Below are 20,860 nucleotides of genomic sequence, written 5' to 3' on the forward strand. Positions count from 1 at the left end.
AAATAAACGCATTTTTTTATTAGGTTACGTATGAACACTTAATCTAAAATTTAATTAACAACGATAAAATTAGAAAAGGCTGTTGATTATAATAATGGGATTACCACATTTGAATCGGTCATTTGAGAAACAGCATATGTTACTTTTAAACCATTTTACAGAAAATAAGAAAAACTAAAAATCTCAAAGAATGGATTAAAAAATTATTTTTAAATAATTAGCATTAAAAACTTGTTCGATTTCGGGCATAATACAATAATATTTAAACCTTAAAGAAAAATTAGAAAAAATTATGGGTATTTGAAAATGCGCGACATGTGGTGTTTCTGAAATGAACATAAGAACTCAGAATATAAGGATATATTTTTATTGAATAATACGTCAAAAAAACATAAAATGAAAAACAAAACTAATTAATGGTCTTCATTTTCAGTTCTCGGCCAATTTATTATCTCTGTATAAAAGCCGTGGTGTTCTTCTGGAATGTATGCAAAAAGTCGCTTTATGTCTTCAAGTTTTTTTGAATTTATCGGAACCTTTCCTTGTGAATAAGCTGGTTGTTGCACAGGGGTAGGAAGTTGTAATAAGGAGGTGGCAAGTCTAAATTTATGGCCTGTAACCCCGTCTATACAATTAAACGCCTCAACTACGGCAGGTTCATTTGAAGAATATCTAAAATGCGTGAAGTTTGAAATTTGAAATGTGTATTTTTGGTCCCTCGGCACACCTCTACCAAGAGATTCAATGGACAAAGTGTTTTTTTTATAGAACTTTGGTCACCAACCTGTAAAATCAGCAATATCTTCAGTTTTTGCAAGTTTTACAAAATATTTCGATTTTTTTGTTGAATTGACCATCATTTCGACGTATTCCATTATTGAGTAGATTGTATCATGTTTTTTAATCACTCGTTTAATGGTTGCAAAATTTCGATCATTTGGTAAAAAAAAGTGTCCTCGTTGTGGAAAATACTGGTTAATGGTTTCGAATCGCTTCGTATGCACCAACGCCATTAAAAATCGGATTATAGTATGGTTTCGATTCTGACCACTGCAACTGTCGGAGAAAATATGTAAATGTTTAGTCCCGACTGGAATTTCATTCTGCAAAAAGCCCAAAAGAAATGGCGCTTCTTCGTTGGGACCCTTTCTTTCGATACCGTCATGATAAAGGTAGAACTTGGCTTTCTGTTTTCCAGCTAAATTTATTCCAAAAACATTAAGAGTAAGCTGTCTTAAATAAAAAGTTTTTTGTACTGGAACCAGTGGCAATTGAAGGTTCTGCATATAATCAAATGTTATTACGACGGTATCATCATTTTCGGGATTTTGGGAAATTTCAGTACAGAGTTTTAGTTTGTTATAAAATTTCTTAGCTCTGCGTTTATGCACCATTAATTCCGCAGCAGCGGTTCGTTTAGCAGTATCATTCAGCGAGGGACTTTCTATTTTGACACCTAGTTCTTCGCACTTGCAGCAGGTGTCCACTTGCGGTCGTCCAAAAGAGACGGAAAATCTTTCTTGAAAGATTTTCAAGTAGAACTTGTATTTTATTTTGGTTGACGAGTTCTGTATTTTAAATAAATCGTACATAATTTTCACGTTAAGTTTCTCGTCAAGATAATGTCTTTCTTTGCTGCTATAATGTGAAATTTTCTTAGGAAAGCTGTGATCCTCAATCTGGCAAACTATATTTCCTGGAATTGCATTTCCAGAAATAGACTTGCCTCCTTTGTCATTAGGATGTTTGCCCTCTACAAATAACTTAGTTAAACGTCGAACTCTAGCAGGTGTAATTGCGTGAATGTTAATAAAAGCCTTTTTGCACACCACGATTCGTCCAGATGAGGATGTTAAAAAGTATTTAAATGTGTAAGATTTCGGTTTAGCTCGCCCTATATTCCTTGGCCTTTTCACTTTGACGTTTTGGAAAAGACATTAACGCTTGTAAATATGCATCCTGCTCATTCTTGGTTGCCAAAAACCTGAATTTTTGAAGAATCTCCTGACGGTCACCTTCGGAATATCGGTTATAACAGTTTAACGTACATCTACAAAAAAAAATGTACTTAACAAAAGCTAACCTAACCTTCAAAACCCGTAACAACTTACCCGCAGTTTTCACCCTGTTCTTTAGCAGAAACTACAGCACCTTTATAATTAATATATTCTTCACCCTTTAGTCTAGCATTTTTTATTATTTCACACTTGTATAACTTTCTTTTACCCTTCTTGTTTGTTACAATAGTCGGAGCACTATCAGAGTCACTACCACTTGTTGACAGCATGGTTTACAATAACAAACAACAAAACAAAAAATAGCACTACTTATAATGCTTTGAGAAAGAGCACGTCACTGACTTGTGTTGTTACTAAACGGAATCGAATATTAGGAGGAGAATAAAATCGTGCGAATGTTATCGGGCAAGTGATACTGTATGGAACGATGTATTTACCCTTAAATATTGTATTATCGGTATAAGATCAAAATGGCCGAAAATATGACATGTGCTGTTTCTCAAATGACCGATTCATTTGTCCTAATGTTTATTTGTCCTACCGATCCGAATAGTAAAAAGCAGTGTTGGCAGTAGTTTCGTATTTTTATTATGGCTTGTTTACACGAGCTTAGTGCTAATCATTAGTACTTGCACTAAGTGATTAGTAAATAGAATCAGTTTCTATTGACTCACTCTTGAAATTTTGCTAGTACTTAGTGCTAATTCGGTTTGTTTACACGTGATGGTATTAGTGCGATTATCGAATACTAATGATTAGCACTAAGCTCGTGTAAATAAGCCATTATTGAGAGGACTTCCCAGGAGTCGGGTCTTGGGACGGGTACCTACTCCTACTATCATCGTAGGTGTGTAGGGTTAGTTTTCAATTTAGTTTAGTTCGATTTACACCTTCTAATATAAAAATGGATGCTTTTTTGGAAGAAGCTAGAAGGTAGGAAAACAGTTTGTTTTTAGTAATTATTTCTTAAATTAAAGGCATAATATTTTAATAATTTTAGAGTAACTGGGTTCACCTAATGGACCGAAATAGAGGGCAACTGGGTAATTCAGTTGCGGTTGGACGACCTACCCGAGGACGTGAAGGTGCTTGTTAAAAGAAAGAAATTAGTAGTAAGCAGATTTAAAAAGATCGTTATTTTTACATTATTTTTAAATTACCTGATGTAGTTTATTATAAAATATTAGTTTCTTGTACAGAGGGGTTTTAAACCTACCTACTTAATATTTAATTTTTTTTTTAACCTGATACTTGATATTTTATTATAACTGTATATTTTATGTGTTATAGATTACAGGAAAAATAAGTGCAAGTGAAGGAAGCCTCTCTCTCCTCCTCCGCCTCCTATAGGGCCAGGCACTTGAAAACTTGGGAGTGTTTGCTCCCTGATGACGTGGCAGCCATCAGAGAAATAAAAAAATCATGGAATGATGGCGGCTACTTGACCATCACAATTATTGTTTAATACTTAGATTTAGGCTTTTTATTTTTATATAAAAAACTACATTTAAAAAAAAAACTACATTCTAAATCAATACCATAAAAATATATTTTTAACAGAACTACCTACATTATAAAAAAGTAACAAAGTACATTAATATTTAACATTATATGACGATGTCTTGGACTTTGAAAATAATAAATTTACTTATTAAATAAACGCTTGTATGGTAACCATGTATACTTACCCTTGGTTTAATACTCAACTTCTTTTGTTACCCCTCTCTTCACTTCCTATTCCTTAGCCGCTGTAAATACAAAAATGAATGTATGATATGTAGAAGAAAAATATATAAGTAGGTACTATTAATTTATTGTTTACGGTCTTTGAAGAAACATCTTATTTGAAAGAGGTAGGTAAAAGTACTTATATTTATTTCCTAAAAATGCTGACAACTTAAATTAAATTAGATAATTTTATAATTTTAAGGGTATCTTAGGGCCGTTTCCACCAAGCAAATTTTGTGTAAGAATTGCAACTTTACATTATAAACATCCCTTAACTTTTAAGTAAATTTGTGCTCGGTGGAAACGGCTATTAGGTATAAGCACAAATGATCGATGTAAAAAAAAACGAGCAATTTTTTTTTACATCGAAACATCGAAAAAAATGACCAACTTTAAAATGATTATTTTCAATGTACGTATTAAATATTTTTATAATTAACTTCATTAAAACAAATTTTAATCAATAAATTATAGGTATTTAAATAGGTTGTGTTACTTACCATATTCTTTCTTTTCCTCAGTTTTTTTGGTGAACTCCTTTGGCTCGCGTTCGCGGTTCTGGAAAAAAGAAGTTAAGATTTAATAAAAATATTTCTTTGGAGATTCACATCACTTATAATGAATTACTTACCATTTTAAGTAGCTATAAGGTTGCTACCAATATGTTAACAATAAACAAACTGGCACTCTGACCACTGACTCAGTTGTAATTAAATGAAAAACAAAAAACGAATTCAAATAGCTATACCTCATAATAAAAAACTTGCTGAGCATAGCTCTTTAACAATTTATTCGTTTCATTCGACGCATCCACTTATTTAGGTTTAGGACCAATATTTACGATATGTTTTGATTAACAAAAATGAATGATGTACGGAATAATAATAGAATAATAAAGGAATAACGGCTATGCGGACTAAGATCGGGGAACCGCATCATGAAATTAAGCATGTTTATATTACGATAACGTTTTTGTTGATGTTTCATATTTATAGGTTTAAGAAGTGTATGACTTATGCGACATTTGGTCAAAATATGTTTAATAGACCCACCACACACCCAGCCACCTTATAATAAACAATATTTTATTCAAAAGGTGGTATTGTGTAGTTTTCCCTATGAAACATTTCTACTAATTCAACTAGTATTCATTTCATTTTTTCTATGCAACGAAAGCAAAGATTCTAACTGTGTATGTACAAGTAATAGATAAATAATTTAAAAAAAAAAACACATTATTTTTACTCATTACTGAAGAGTGCGACGCGACGCTTATGCGACATTTGGTCAAAATATGTTGTTTAATTTACCTACTAAATAAAGCCACCTTATAACAAACAATATTTTATTCAAAAGGTGGTATTGTGTAGTTTTTCCTATGAAATATTTCTAATAATTTAACTATTATTCATTGCATTTGTTTCTATGCAACGAAAGCAAAGAAGACTCTTTATATGTACAAGTAATAGATAAATATTAAAAAAAAACACATTACTTTTACTCATTTCCTTCATAAATTTCATCTAAATAATCCCATTTTTCCCAATACTTCACAGTCATAGACAATAAAAATCGTTGCTATTTTTACATCACTTCAAACCCTAAACAGTACAAATTGGGGTACTCAGGCAGAAAATTACTGAAGAGTGCGACGCTTATGTATGGGCGATCCTCAGGCACCACGATGATTATAAAATGCGACGTTGACAAATATAATACCGATCTATCCTTGGTTCAATGTAAAATAGGGATCCCAGAAATTCCGATGAATGCCGAGCCGCTCCAATTAGGACGTTTGGGTTTTAGGGATTTTGGAGCCATCTCATAATAATTGTTCAAAATGTTCACCATCCACTAGGACACATTGTCTAATTCTTTTATTTAAATTTTGCCTGACTGCAAACAATGATTCTTCTTGGGCCCTGATGGTATTGACACCTTCCACAATCTTTTGCCACAATTCCTGACTGTTATTTATTTTATTTGCAGGCCACGGATATTTACTACCTCTACCAATCCATTTATGAGGATAAATTTTGTCCAAAAAATTTCAGATTTTTTTGACACATTATTTACTGCAAATAATGTGCCGGTGTACCATTGTGCATATATCAACTGTCACGTCTTAAATTTAGGAGCACAACTTCTAGAAGAATGGGTAGATCATTCCTCAAGACATTTAGATAACGTTCTGCATTAAGCTTAGCTGGCAATTCAAATGGTCCCACAATACAATCCCCAAAGATACCACACCAAATATTTATTGAAAACTCTTGTTGAAAATGGTGTTCTTGGAAAGCATGGGGATTTTCCATCGAATAGATTTGATTGTTACGCCAATTAAAAACACCTCTCCTTGTGAACGTGGCTTCATCCGTAAATAAAATTTTATTACAAAAAAATAGATCATTCAATTGGCGCTCTCTTAAAATTTGACTGAATTGGAGTCTTGCAGGAAAGTCTTGAGGAAGATGATTTTGAACTGGAGTGAAATGATACGGATACAGTTTTTCTTGGCGTATAATTTTGGACACCGAAGATTTCCTTACACCAGTGGCTGCCTCAATACGTCTTGTGCTGGTTTCAGGATTTTCGATAACACGAACCAAAATTTCATGTTCCATATCTGCTCCAATTATCCTTGGTCTTCCCGCATTTACGTTTGAACGAAGTCCGAAGAAGCCCGTTTCGCCTAATCTATCGTACAACGCTTTAAATGTTTGATGATTTGGCTGCCTTCTATCCGGATACAGATCTAAATAACGCTGCGCTGCTCTTCGACTACGAAAATTTTCTTGAGCATATACACATACCATATCCCGCATCTGAGCATTAGAAAAATCATTGTGTCGCGGCATTTTTAAGCGAAAATAACACAATAAGAACACGAGCTTTAGCCAAATTAGCTTTAGCCAAGACTTACTTATTAATACTTCACCTTGACAGGTCGACTAATGTGTTCATCCTAGGCAAAGCCTACTTTGTAAAACTCCGATAATAATTTGTTCATACGCAACCTAATACAAAAATGCGTTTATTTCGAAAACGGTCTACTTTTTGGAGATCAAAGAAGTATACCTTTTTTGACTAGAATTAAATGCTGTTTTATTATTTTCATTCGCATATGTGCGTACAGGTAGGTCAAAAAAGTTATGACCATTTTAATCACTCAATGTTGTTGTATGTGGTGCCATCTAGTGGTAATGGGAAAATAGATATCATATTCGTGTTCCTTATCCCAAATTTTAAGAGTACGCCAAATTTTAGGTTAATCTGTGCAGTGGATTTCAAAATATTTCAATAAATGTTTGGTAAAAAATTAGTTTTAACACCCTGTAGAACGGAAACTAATAACATTTTGTTAAGCGATATTGAGCTCAAACGAATTATTTTCATGTCAGGTATCCTACATTAACCTATGTCCAATTAATTACGGGACACTCTGTATATACACAATAATTTAAGTGACCAGTTTTTATTTTGGCAGCTGCAGTTGCCTGCCATATACAGTGCATCCCAAAAGTTATGTCTAAATTCATTTAAAATTCAGGGAAGTGTTCGAAAAAAAAACGCTCGGACCCGTCGATTTTTATTTCAAGTTGCGCATTTTTGTACGCGAAGTTTGTATATACAGGATTGCTCAAAAATAAATTACGACCATCAACTTCAATTTTTCAAATGAAAGCACCTTTTTTTATTTCATCTTTGAATTTCGCGTGGAATTCTACGTATGTTTCATGCATCATGTCCTAGGATATCTTTTAAAATCAGAAAACATACTGGTAATTGTAATTGTATAAATTATATGTGTCCAGTGCACATATAATTTATGTGATGCATGTTCTCTTCTGTAGTGAGATACGCATGGTGAATATTTTTAAATATGGAATATTTTAATATTTTTAATAAGGTCCGCCTTTAAATGCTTATAATAACCACCTTTATCTGTCAACGGACTCCCTATAATTCGCAAAATTGTGTCGTGAATAAAAAAAATACTTCTTTGGTAAGTTTTTTTTACGACCGTTTTCCAGGTTTCTAATACTTTTCAATTTAGTTATTTCAACGAAGTGATTTAGAAACGCTTTTCGTTCTGTAAAATTTTTTGTCCAGTAACTTTTATTAATTTTTATATGAAGTGGTTCGACAATCTTACTTCAACAATTTGTTTGGCATTCACAACTTTTATATATATATAACGGAGTATATATGATGAAGTCCAAAAATAATCTGCTCACATTACTGAATAATTCAACATAAGACTGTTCCTTCCCCCTTTTTTTTCTGAAATCAAAGTTATTTTTAATTGATACAGAGCAGACAGCGCAATTTGGATTTGTAATCCTTTAAAATTTGAGTATCTTTGAGCCACTCATTGATGACTAAGGCAAACTCTAAATTTATTTAAAGGCCTATTCAACAAGATGGAGAAGGTGGACTCAGAACAAGAAATACCTACTTGCTTGTTCTGTATGTATTTTGGGTTAAAGTGCAAATTTCCCTTCTTCTGCATGAAAGGTATTTAATTATTTCTTGACTATGCAGAATATCTTGGATATTTTCAGTCAATAATAAAGTGTTCAGACAATTTGTCTGAAAGTAATTTTAGTTCACATGAGTATAGCAAACAGAGATTACTATCTAACTGATAGTGACCTTAAATGACTACCTGAATCTAAAATAACGATAGCCAGTGTCTTAAAAATTCTCAAAAAAGAATTTGTTTGGTGTCCAATAACCAATTTGTATAAAAACAGTAAAATTTAACTTTAGGAGAAGCTAACAGTTACATACATATTGGAGAGAGACTTGTTGCCATCTAAAAAAATTCAAGTATTGGATTGGCCTTCCCGATCAAGTGATTTGACCCTATAGAGAATTTTTGGCCGCACTTGGAAAACCAAATTAGAAAGTAGTTTTTTTTGTTTATATTTTAAAAATGTTTCCATATATTTATTGCGACAGTAAGTCTTTTTAAATATGCTTAATAATAATTTTAATAATAACTAAAGAATTTATAAAACTTCTTTTGTACTTTGTAAGAGTTACCGACTCATTTTTGAATATATTTTATTAGTAACAAAAAGTGTAGTTTTATTTTGACATGAAAAACACGTACCTCCTTTAAAATCGGTTTTCTCAAAAGTTACTGAATGTGGCTTATGTACCTTGTTGCCGCGATCGCTTCATTTTGTTGATGCTTGTGGATGGATATAAAACTTCTCATATTATTATAATAGCAAACTAACAACAATGAATTTTAAGTAAGGCTAATTTAATATTTGTGGATCTAAAATATGCAATAATATTTCAGAAAACCAATAACAAATCTTGTAAAATATAGCATCATAAATAACAAAATTTAATATGCCAGCCTTCATTTCCTTATGTGAAAGATCATAATATTATTATGAAAATTTAAATAAAAATTCAGAGATTGGAGGGACACAAAGTCATTGGTCTCACATTATGTATATTTAAAAAAAAACGATTACACGTGTTTCAGATCAAAAAGAAAATAGAAAGCAACCCTAGTATAAAAACATCAATGCATAGACACACATTACAATGTTGAGATATGACTTAAGTTAAAACAAAAATAAATACATAAAAAATAAAAAATAATGCTGACGTTTACATAAAATCCGGTGTCAAAACTAAATAAAATAAAAGTAAACAGAACAAGCAGAATGAGGTTAAGTTAAACGAGAGAACGGAAATAAAGCAAAAAATAAAATAAAAAATAAAATGTTTGGTCGAGAAATGAACCGTTTTTAAGTGAGATTTTTATGCATAACCTGGAGAGTAAGATAATGTGCAGTACCTTTGCCGAAATCACTTTTTAATTTTTTTGATGTATTGTGTTTTAACAAATACGAACATCTATGTATATTGATGTTATCTATTATTGAAATGAAATTAAAATGTAGTATTTAACTAATACAAGTTGATCAAAATGATCCTTTTTACGATTTGAAGACAACCATTACAGTTCTCTATTATTCGAATGTAATTTATATATTGTGTTTAGCATACATAAGATGACCCAAACGATTCTTTTCACGTTTTGAACATAACCAGGATTAAGAAAATACAATAACTATTAGCTTTAGCTATTGTTCCGATTTGATTTTAATTTAATTTATAGAGTTACTTTGATATATGCAAAATGTTTTAAAATTTTTTGATATAATAATATTTGATGTTTTAAGGCATTATTTAAAAAAATATACTAAAAATTACACATACATCAATTAACCATACTAAAAGCTAGCAAGTTTATATTTTTTGTCAAAATTTAGCAATAAAAAGTGGTAAAAAAGAGTATAAATGGTGAATAAGTCATTTGGTATAGGCTCTTGTGCTTTATCACGTCGCTCATGACTACTCATTATTTTAAAACATGTCGCTTATAACAACTTACACCATTTCTATACAAAGTGGTTCTTCTTATTTTGGTGACGCTTAGGCCAATAAAATGAAATAAAAGTAATCAACTTGTGTTACTGTTTTATTACAAAAATATATAAGTTTCTCTCAGAAATAAATAAAAACAAAGATATTTTTATTTTTCACCTAGTCATGAAATGAAAATATTTTTTCTAAATTCTTAAACATTTTATATTGCCCTAAAGACTAAAGGACTAGAAATTTATTAACTAATTCACAAAATCATAAAGACACAGCATTATCAATAATAAACAACATAAAAAATAAAATAAACAAGAAACAAAAAATATTCTCTAGAAAATTGTGGAATAAAATATGAGCTATTTTCTACTTAAAGTTTATTATCTATTACAACTCAATGTCTTCAATGTCTGTTTCGTCAAAGTTTACTGAATAAAATACAAGTTGCTTCACTCGGCTCCACGCGCCGAATTACCTATTCACGGCCCCTCACTTCATTTGCCGCGCGACGCTCCTACAATCGAATCTGTTGGGTTACACAGTGAGTAGAGTTTAAATCGTTATGATGTGCGAGCGTTTTATTACTAGTTGTACCGGGTGGACTCAGTGGACTGGCAAATTATTATAATCTATTATATTAAAATGTAGACTTATTGTTCGGTAGACAGTTGTTTTACAAAGCGTGGAAGTGGTTTAATATTTTTTAGATATCCGAAAAATGGAAATATATATATATAAAATATATATTTATATATATAATAAAATAACAAATAAGAAATAAGGGTAACCAATTACATGCCAGGTTATAGTACCTCTCTGTCTTGAGAGGGTGTGTTGTGACCAAAATAACGTGCGCAGTTTCGTTTTCACATAAAATACAATATGAAAGTTGGATTTTGGTCAACTTCTTATTTTATTCTTATATTATTTTGCTATATAAATGCGTTATGGAACTTTTGTAGATTTAACTCTTATTTTATTTTTATTTTACTTTATTTGTCTGTACAAATCCAGCTTAAGAGACTACATTGTTTACATTTTAAAATGGCAAAATATATTTTCCTCTCCATCTTTTGTCCTTCTTTTTCAATATTGCACTTTTGCCAGAGCTATTTATCCGCTTTTTAAGTATTAAAAAATGTAATACCTTTTAAAGGTTATTTGAGTCGGAAACATAACTGAGCTTATAATGAAAAAAAAACTAATCGAAAATTAATAAAATTCATAGAAAAATCGACTTAATTTAAAAGCAAAAATATTAATAAAGACAGCAGTCAAAACAAAAATATCTTGGAGCATTGAAAAATGTAGTCACTTCGGCAACGTTGGGCTACAGTCTCACGCACGTTTTACTATTTTTCGAGTTCTGTCAAAAATTATGATTGAATGAATCCCGAGCGATGTTGCCAAGGAATTAAAACAAATAAACGCTTTAAATTATTGAGTCTAAGGGCGTGTTTTGTGTTTAGAGTGTGTTGTATCAGTTTTTTGTTGTTTTCGTACTTTTTTGGAGAAAATTAATGCCAAAATAAACGAGCATGGTGCATTCTTGTGTAGTAAAGAGAATAGAGCATTAAATTCCAAATTTAACGTTTCATCGGTAAGTTTATTTGTTTACGTTTAAACAGCAAAAGACTTTTGTATTTTTACCACCAGCGTCGTCACATGAGAAATATTTAAGGTTAATTAATTATGTAATGACATTTTTCGCCTCTATTTAAAATTGCACAAGAGCGACAAAAACAACACGTATAGATATAGAAAATTATTTGTACAGTACACAATCCTAACCCGATTTCTAAGGGAGGGAAAATGAAAATTACAAATTTGTCGATTATTATAATATTATTTGCACTAGTGCATAAGCTCTACCCCACTGGCAACAAACCCAACAAAAATTAATTGAAAATATGCATTGTTGCTAAGGGGTACCAACAACACTGTCTCCATCCTTTTCTCTCTCACTACTGATTTTAAAACAATAAAATTCCACATTTTTGGGCTGGTTATGAATGAAACATTACGTTTATTATAATGTCTTAGGTAATGCTATTATCAGTCTGACAAAATAACAAAAACGTCAAAAAGTGTAGTAATCAATCATTTAAAATTCAAACATGTCATTACTTAGTAGTTATGTCTATCTTTAGTTGTTACGTTTAGTAACAGTAATATATGCATTTTTTCACACAAACTTTTGACTTTGATTTAAAAATAAATCCTAATGAAACCAGTCGTACCAAAACAACCTTTAATAAGATACCAAGTACCTAATTATTAACAAAAAAAATTTTACCATTTAGTTCTTGAATTACGTAACCTTTGATAATGTAACATTTATTTAGTTTGGTGGTTATAAAAACAAATAATTTATAGTATTATCAATTTACATATTTTTCCCAACTAGGTACATTAAATAATAATTTTATGCTAGATAATAAAGTTATTATAAAATCGTGCTCCGTCTTCCCCTACAGTTCGAATTAGACGACTCGTAAAATAATAGCTATTTTTTACCCGAATTCCCCTTTACATTTTTTGCTAGTTCCCCGTCGGCGAGGAGCTCGGCGGCCTGCCTTTGAGATCGAAATATAAAAGGTTTTTCGCCGAGTGAAGCAACTTGTATTTTATTCAGTAAACTTTGGTTTCGTTAAGAACATCCGCAACAGCTGTACTATGCTTCAGTAAAAGATATTCGCTATGATACCTTGGTGGAATTGTATTGTCATCGCACATAGTTTTAAGGTCATTATATTTCTTTTTAGTTATGGATAAAGGGGCAAAATAAGCATTTTGTAGTTGTTCAGTATCCTTATTTTTTATGCTTTCTAAAACACATTCTTGGTCAATATCATCGTATTTATAGCGGTAAAAAATATAGAACTGTCTTTAAAAAATTTTGCTGTTTTTACATCTGTTATTTTAAGGATTACCTTTCCTTTGTCGCCATTAGTGATAAGTCGGAATTTGGTTTTAAGTTTTCTCATATGTTCTTTAAAATCGTAAAAGTCGCTATAAGAGAGAACATTTACCTCATAGGGTTTGGGTTTTGTTCTTTCATTACGCAAGATCGTTGGCCATTCTGATGGGGCCATGATGGCCTTACGTTTTATTGACTTTTCAATTACTGCGTGCATGGAATCCACAGGCATGTAAGTGTTCCCGTTACTAAATAGGTTATCGAAATTTCTTTAATATTTTTGGATTTTTGAAGAAAATAGTGTAGCATAAAAAGTAGAGCTGCATTTTTATTTTGTCCCCCACAGTTGTCACAAAAGAATTCGATGGATGTAATTGACTTATTTGCATTGTCAATATTTTGTAAGTAATTTTGTAAGTTACTGCAAATTTCATTACATCCACGTTTTCCGTCCTTTTCTTGCCACATAAAACAAATCCCATTTTTGCTATACGTTTCATATATAGTAAAACTAAATACCGCATATTTTCTGTAGAAACCTGTTAACATACCATCAGCGTGTGGCGTCGCCAAAACTGTCTGTAAGTCAAAACTTGCAATAATTTTGTTTGGATTCGCTTCAGCTTCTCAGTTTCAGCTTTTTAGTGTTTATGCCACACTGTTATTAAATAGTTTTCTTTTGGCATAAGCGACACCATAAAAATGTGCGATTTAAATAAGAAATCTCACAAATTTGATAAAAATAATAGGAATATCATATGGTAAATATTTTCAAAAATAGCTAATATCACTTACCTGTTTTAATAAAGAACAGTTTCTATTAAAATTTCACTATAAACGAAAGAGACGTTGCCCCTATGACGTCCAATGCATTACTGGCGCTTATGACTGGAGTAAACTAAAGAGTGTTGCTAGATGTCATGAAGAGGATAATCGCATAGCCTGTTTATGATTATCATACATTATCCTACTAAATGTCGATATTTATACCTTCAAAAGTTTAATTAATATTACTTTGAAGTCGAAAGTTTAAGGGGAAAAAAATTCTGAAAATATTCTTAAATGTATTTATTTCCTAAATATTACAAAATTTGAATTAAAACATTCATCAAAAATTATGTCATCGTCTTCAGATTCTGCGTTAGTTTCTTTCTCTTTTGTCGCAGCTTTATTTTGATAAATTGTGGCTGACGTCAACATTTTTTCACAAGGATTAAATCTAAAACAGTTTTGTTCTAGATGAACTTTCTGGGGAGATAACATATGACAATTTAACGTATCCGTTATTATTCTATTTCTTGCCTTAGTTTTTATTAAACTCACCTTTGAAAATTGCCTTTCACAACTGGCACTTAAATGCGGTAGTGCAAACTTGGACAAATCTGGGAATATGAATTCTCCACTTAAGTCTTTTAGCTGACTTAGTTTATAAAAAAAACTCATCAACTTCCGTGGATTCTGGTAGATCTTCGTAAATTCGTAATTTTTTCCACTGGTCATCAATTTTTTGTATTTGATGTGTGTTTTGAAGTTCACAAATTTGAGGTAAAGATTTCATCAGCGCTAAAAGTGTGGTCTTATTGCCCTTTTTGTTACTATCTGAAGTTTATATGGGTAACTTACTTAGCACAGGATCTTCAAAATTATACCGTTTTTTTATTTCTAGACAAGCAGTAATTAAAAAATTACGACAGCGTTAAAGAAAATCAATTTTAGCAGGTTCCTCTAAAGAATCTATATTCTGAAAAACCCCAATACCCAAATACATATTTGTTATTCGAAGGAAATGTGCATCATCAGTTGGGTCAATTTTACCAATGTCTGTTTTATTGATATAGTTTTGTTTCATAAAAGCTGATAAAAAAATCTTTGTAACACATAACCATCTAACTGTGTAAATTTAAAATTACCACTTTTTCACTCTAAATATATTTGTTAAGGTCGACAAATTTAGGTAGAACCCATTCCTATAAAATATATTTATCTCGAATTTACTAAGGGCAATATTTATTTCCTCGCTGGATGTAAGATGATATTCCAGGTAATTTGAAGTGAAAAACAATTTTGAAGGTTCTCACTGTTCTAGCATCCGCTTAACCACCTGCAGTAATGACAACCAACGAGTTGGTCTAAGTATCTTGTGTGTTTCAGTATTACAAAAGTCCTGAAATTCTCTAAACATTGCCTGTTGCTTAGCGCTGTTTAAAAAAAAAAAACGTAAATGTTTCTGGCCAAGTCTTCACACATTCGGGGTAAATTTTTACATGCTTCACTTGCGCATAAATATAAAGAATAGCATACACTTAGGCATACGTTAGCTAATTTGCTTGCCACGGAGTTTTTATTACCAAACATGGTATTACAGCCGTCCGATGCAAAACCAATCATATTTTTAAGAGGAATACCATTTTGCGATAGGAGTGTTATTATTTCCTCATATAGCCTCTGGCTAGTAGCACCTTGATCCGGTTTCTCATGTTCATACCCAGAGAAAATTTGCAAAAGTTTCCAGATAAGAGTATCAACTTTACAGATTTTAGGATGGAAAAATCTTACGCATATACATAAAGTATTAACTGATGAAATGTCAGTAGATTCATCAATAATCAGACTGAATTTGGAGCCCTTTAAATGAGAGATTATTTCTTGTTCGGCACAGGCACCAATAACATTTTTAGAAACTTGAGTCGCTTTAAATCTTCCTAGTGACATTCCCTGGGCAATTTTCGAGTCAGGAAAACAAGTTTTAGTTAGATTTGTTAAATGATCAACTGAATTAAAAGAGATATTGTGCTCTGTCAAAAATCCTGTTATTTTAATTTCGGCCACTTTGCTCTGAGTTTGCAAACAACTCTTAGGTTTATTAAACAAAGAGGTTATTGTCGTCTTTGAAAAAGCTTTTACGTTCTGGACATGCTTTGATGATTTAGCATGATTTTTAATAACGGTTAGTTCTGCAGTAAGCTCTAAATTACAAGGACGACACCTAGCCTTTTCATCTGAAAGTGCAATTTAAATATATAAAAAAAGGGAAAAAACTTAATTATTGTCGCGAAAAGGTGGTTCCTATTAAAAGACAAATTTTTTGTTGAGATTCGACGCGAAAAGGGTATACTTTGGCAATAAAAATGATGAATGGCACTTTACCTTTGGAATTTCTGGATGTGAGTGTCGCAGGGATCCCTGATTTCCTCTGGAGAACTTGACTGGATTCTGCTTATTTCAAAGCATTCACTTAGATTAGATTTTCTTAAAAACAATGTAGACTTTTGCGAAAAAGAACTTGCGAAGAACTACCTTTTGAGAATTACTTTTTTAATATACTTTTTAGAGAGAGACGACTGGTGGCGCTTCAATCGCAAGACTGCTAAGTCGTCTGCGCATCCAGGTGCCAACCAAGTATTGCCAATGTATAAATATAAAAATCTTACTTTAGACGCGGGAAATAATTGTTGCAGCGACATTTTCCGCCCACCAAAACGGACGTTTTTCTTTATATTACAAAAATTTTTAAATAGTTCAAACAAAAATTGCGAAAATTAATCATTTATTTACCATTTTAACATTTCACCATTTTCTACCCAAGTAGTACAAAAATTAAATAGAGAGAGAAAAAAAAATTAACAACCTTGATACTAATTTCTAAACCTAAAACTATAAACCAAAAGTGGTATTTAAATGTATGAATGTATGAAGCTAATCTATCGGCAAGGGACACAACTTTACGATGGGCCGTTTGAACAATCCGTTCTGTGTTCGCACCGTGACTACTCGTATATGGGCATCATTACCGGGATGTACTTCTACAATTCTACCAAGTAACCAATTCATTGGATTCTTGGTTTCATTTTTTATGAGAACCAAAGCATTTATTTTAATTTCACTTGGTTTTTGGACCCACTTAGAACGCTGTTGTAATGTATGCAAGTACTCGTCCTTCCACCGAACCCAGAAATCGGTATTCATACGCTGAATTAGCTGCCATCTAGAGAGACGGTTCAATTTAAGAGAAGACATGTCTGGACTGGGATAAGTAGTAAGGGGTTCTAAGGTCAGAAAATGACCGGGGGTCAATGAAACCAGATCGTTGGGGTCTGAACTTTGAGGACAAAGCGGACGAGAATTTAAGAGCGATTCGATTTGTATAAGCAAAGTATTTAACCCCTCATAGGTTAAGATTTGATCTCCAACAACACGGAACAAATGATACTTTACAGATTTTACTGCAGCTTCACTCAGTCCATTAAAATGAGGTGCAGCGGGGGGATTGAAATGCCAAGTGATTTTTAATTGCTCAGATGCTTGTTTGGACAAGTCATGCAATTGGGTATTAGCACCAATAAAATTGGTACCGCAATCGCTGTAGATATCGGAGCAACGACCACGTCTAGCGACAAAACGCCGAAAAGCCGCTATAAAAGCCTCAGAGGACATATCGGATACTAACTCAATGTGTACTGCTTTTACAGCACAGCAGACAAAAGGCAAATATAGGCCTTAGATAACTTGGAACCACGATATCTTCCTAAAGATATGGTAATGGGACCTGCATAATCTAACGTGACATGCGAAAAATACTTCAATTGTGAAATACGAAAATAGGGTAGATCTCCCATATAGGGGGTATACGATTTTGGTTTAAGGCGAAAGCAGCGAATGCATTTTGATAAAATAGACTGGATGGCCCTATGTGAATTAACAGTAATGGACCAACAGTAATGGAAAGTATCCAATACTGTTGACGAAGTAAATACAAAACAGTATTAAATCCAGGGTGAAAATGTTCTTTATGAATATTTTCAATCAAAAGGTCAGTAAGTCGATGAGTACGGGGAAGTAGAAGAGGATACTTTGTCTCAAACGGGATATTGGCATGACGTAAACGTCCGCCCACCCTGAGATAACCCTTTTGGTCTAAAAAAGGGGCAAGTTTGCGATATGGCTTTAGTAAAAGTTTATTGTCGTATATATTCGATATTAATTGATCGAAAGAAGACTTCTGACATCTTTTTACTAAAGTAAGCAGAGCGTCTTGCATTTCTTCAGATGATAGTTTAGAGGCACAAATTCGAATCGATTTATTACGACAATTGAAAATAAATCAGTTGCAATAGCCTATTATACGCTGAATTTGAAGTAAATTTGATTTGTTTTCTAGAAGTACGTCTAAAATGTTGGCTTCGATTACAACTGAGAGAACAAGGGGTTTTTCCTCGCAAGACATCTGTTGGGTAATATCAAGAGACTTGGCAAAATTTGAATTTAATTTCCAGTCGGATTTAGGTAGTTTAAGCCATGTGGGACCACTAAACCACAATGGATGATTAACTAAATTATTTGGCGTTAAGCCTCTACTTGCGCAATCTACAGGATTGTCATCTGATGAAACGTGAAACCACGAAACATTAGGGATATTTTCTTGAATATGGCCTACGCGATTGGCGACAAAAGTCTTCCAACGATGAGGAGAACTCGAAACCCAGGCGAGGACTACAGCGGAATCGGTATATGCAAAAATAGCATTTATCGAAATTAAAGATGAGTAAGTTCTTATTACGAAAGCGAGAAGATCTGATAGAAGAGTAGCTCCTAAAAGCTCTAATCGAGGTAGGCTTTGTGATTTAAGAGGTGCGACTCGCAATTTTCCAGTTATTAGGAATGTTTCAATTTTATTATTACATAACTCGGTGCGCAGATACACAGCAGCGGCATATCCCGCTTCAGAGGCATCAGAAAATCCATGAATTTCACAGCATACACTATTTTGAGCGAAAATCTGTCTGGGCAAGACAATGTTTGATATAGCAGGTAACTCTAGCTTGAATCGCATCCAAGAATTGATGATACGAGAATCAGGGATATCATCCCACCCTGAATTAGACAACCATAGCTTTTGCATCAAACACTTAGCGAAAATGTAACCGGAGAAAGAAAACCCAAGGGGTCGAAAATTCTGGCAATCTCTGACAAAATGTGTCTTTTGGTGCAACTTTTGTCGGATGGTTGACATGTATATGAAAAAGTATCAGTTGAAGGGTTCCATTGGAGGCCAAGAACCTTTATGGGTGAAGAATTTTCTTTGTCAGAGGTTATGGGAATCTGACATTCCTCTTGCGAAAAGGACTTCAAGAGGGTGGGGCAATTGCTCGCCCATTTTCTTAATTCGAATCCTCCTGACTTCAAAATTCCAATAAGATCCTTCTGAAGAGAAACAGCCTCATGTATAGAGCAAGCTCCGGCACAGATGTCGTCGATAAACATTTGTTTGCGTAAAATTTCACAGGCATTTGGATATCTATGAGACTCCTGACAAGCTAGCTCTTGAACAGTACGTATGGCCAAAAATGGACTGGAACTTACGCCAAAAGTAACGGTGTTCAAGCGATATTCCTGAAGAGGGCCTTGGGAATCAAAACGCCAAAGCAACCGTTGAAAATCTCTATCCTTAGGAGTCAATAGAATTTGTAAATACATTTGTTTTATATCAGCCGAAAATCCCACAGCATAAAAGCGAAATTTTAGGAGAATACTAGTGATATCAGGTTGAAGTTTAGGACCGGGAAGAAGACTTTCATTCAAACTTATACCCTTCGATCCTTTAGCTGACGCATTGAAAACGATTCGAAGTTTTGTAGTGGATTTTTCGGGCTTAAACACACAATGGTGAGGGAGATATGCGACAAAATTAGGTTTTTTTTCGTCTTGCGAAACTAAACTTATATGACCATTATCAAGATATTGTCTCATAAAATCCGAATATTGACGATACAAATCGGGTTTCTTAAAAGGCGATTTTCAAGAGAATGAAAGCATCGCTTCGCCATAGAATAGGTATCACCTAGATTGGGCTCTGAGTTGCGAAAAGGAAGAGATACAATAAAACGACCTGACTTGTCTCGAGAGACAGTGTCTTGGTATATCTTTTCAGCTCTCTTATCATCGGGAGAGCTATATAATTTTAAAAGAGGGTATATCTGAGCAAATCTTTGGCAAAACAAAAACCTCAATGGTAAACAATGGTGATGACGCATCAACAGGTTTAATTGTACAACTGGACATCCCACTAGTAGTACTCGCTGATTGACTAATTCCAACAATAGGGATAACGTAATTCTTTTTTGGAAGGCCCAATCGATTTAGGTAAGACTCTGTTATGAAATTAGCTTGACTAGCAGAATCTAGGAGTACGCGAACCTTTTGAATGTTTCCTCGTACGTCGATAACGTCCACATGAGTGGTAGATAGAAGTACTGTGCTTTTAGGCATAACAGATTTTAGACAGGCACATGCGCAGTTAACCTGTGTCACTTCTTCAGATTAATTTGACAATTGTTGATTCGAGTGTGATTGCGAAATATTATCGAGATGAGATGAAATCGGGGGCTCATGAATTATTAAAGTAGAAGTTCCGGGAACGTTGGATTGCACTGAATTATTATGTCTGGAATTTGGCGAAAAATGAACCAAAGTATGATGGCGAGATCGACAGTTGCGACAGTTAAATGTCGAAGGACAGTTCTTTAACATATGCGTAAACCTTAAGCAGTTTATACAGGCATTATTTTGTTTAATATAAGCAAAACGATCATGCGGGGATTTAGCAAGAAATAAAGAACATTGCGACAAATTATGTGTAGATTGATTGCAAAGGCGACACTTTTGCAATTTTTCAGGGAATGAAGAACCTCTTGAACCTATATTATTTGAAGAACTAGCTAATGCTAAACGGTTAAGATTGTTACTAGGAATATTTGCGACAAAAGTTTGAGAATAATTTTTGGGA

The 20,860-nt window shown here is 33.0% G+C and overlaps 1 protein-coding gene across 1 annotated transcript; it reads right to left on the reverse strand.

Annotated features, from left to right (window-relative positions):
* Window positions 1-18,975: 18,975 nt before the first annotated feature.
* On the reverse strand, window positions 18,976-19,824 carry LOC126740670 (uncharacterized). Its single transcript, XM_050446795.1, has one exon. The coding sequence runs from the start codon at window positions 19,822-19,824 to the stop codon at window positions 18,976-18,978; it is 849 nt and encodes a 282-aa protein (XP_050302752.1).
* Window positions 19,825-20,860: the final 1,036 nt, after the last annotated feature.

The sequence above is a fragment of the Anthonomus grandis genome, chromosome 9 (genome assembly GCF_022605725.1).
Source record: "Anthonomus grandis grandis chromosome 9, icAntGran1.3, whole genome shotgun sequence".
Classification (NCBI taxonomy): domain Eukaryota; kingdom Metazoa; phylum Arthropoda; class Insecta; order Coleoptera; family Curculionidae; genus Anthonomus; species Anthonomus grandis.

Coding starts and splice junctions, on each gene's coding strand:
- LOC126740670 (XM_050446795.1), bottom strand. CDS start 19,824: ATGAGACAATATCTTGATAATGGTCATATAAGTTTAGTTTCGCAAGAC.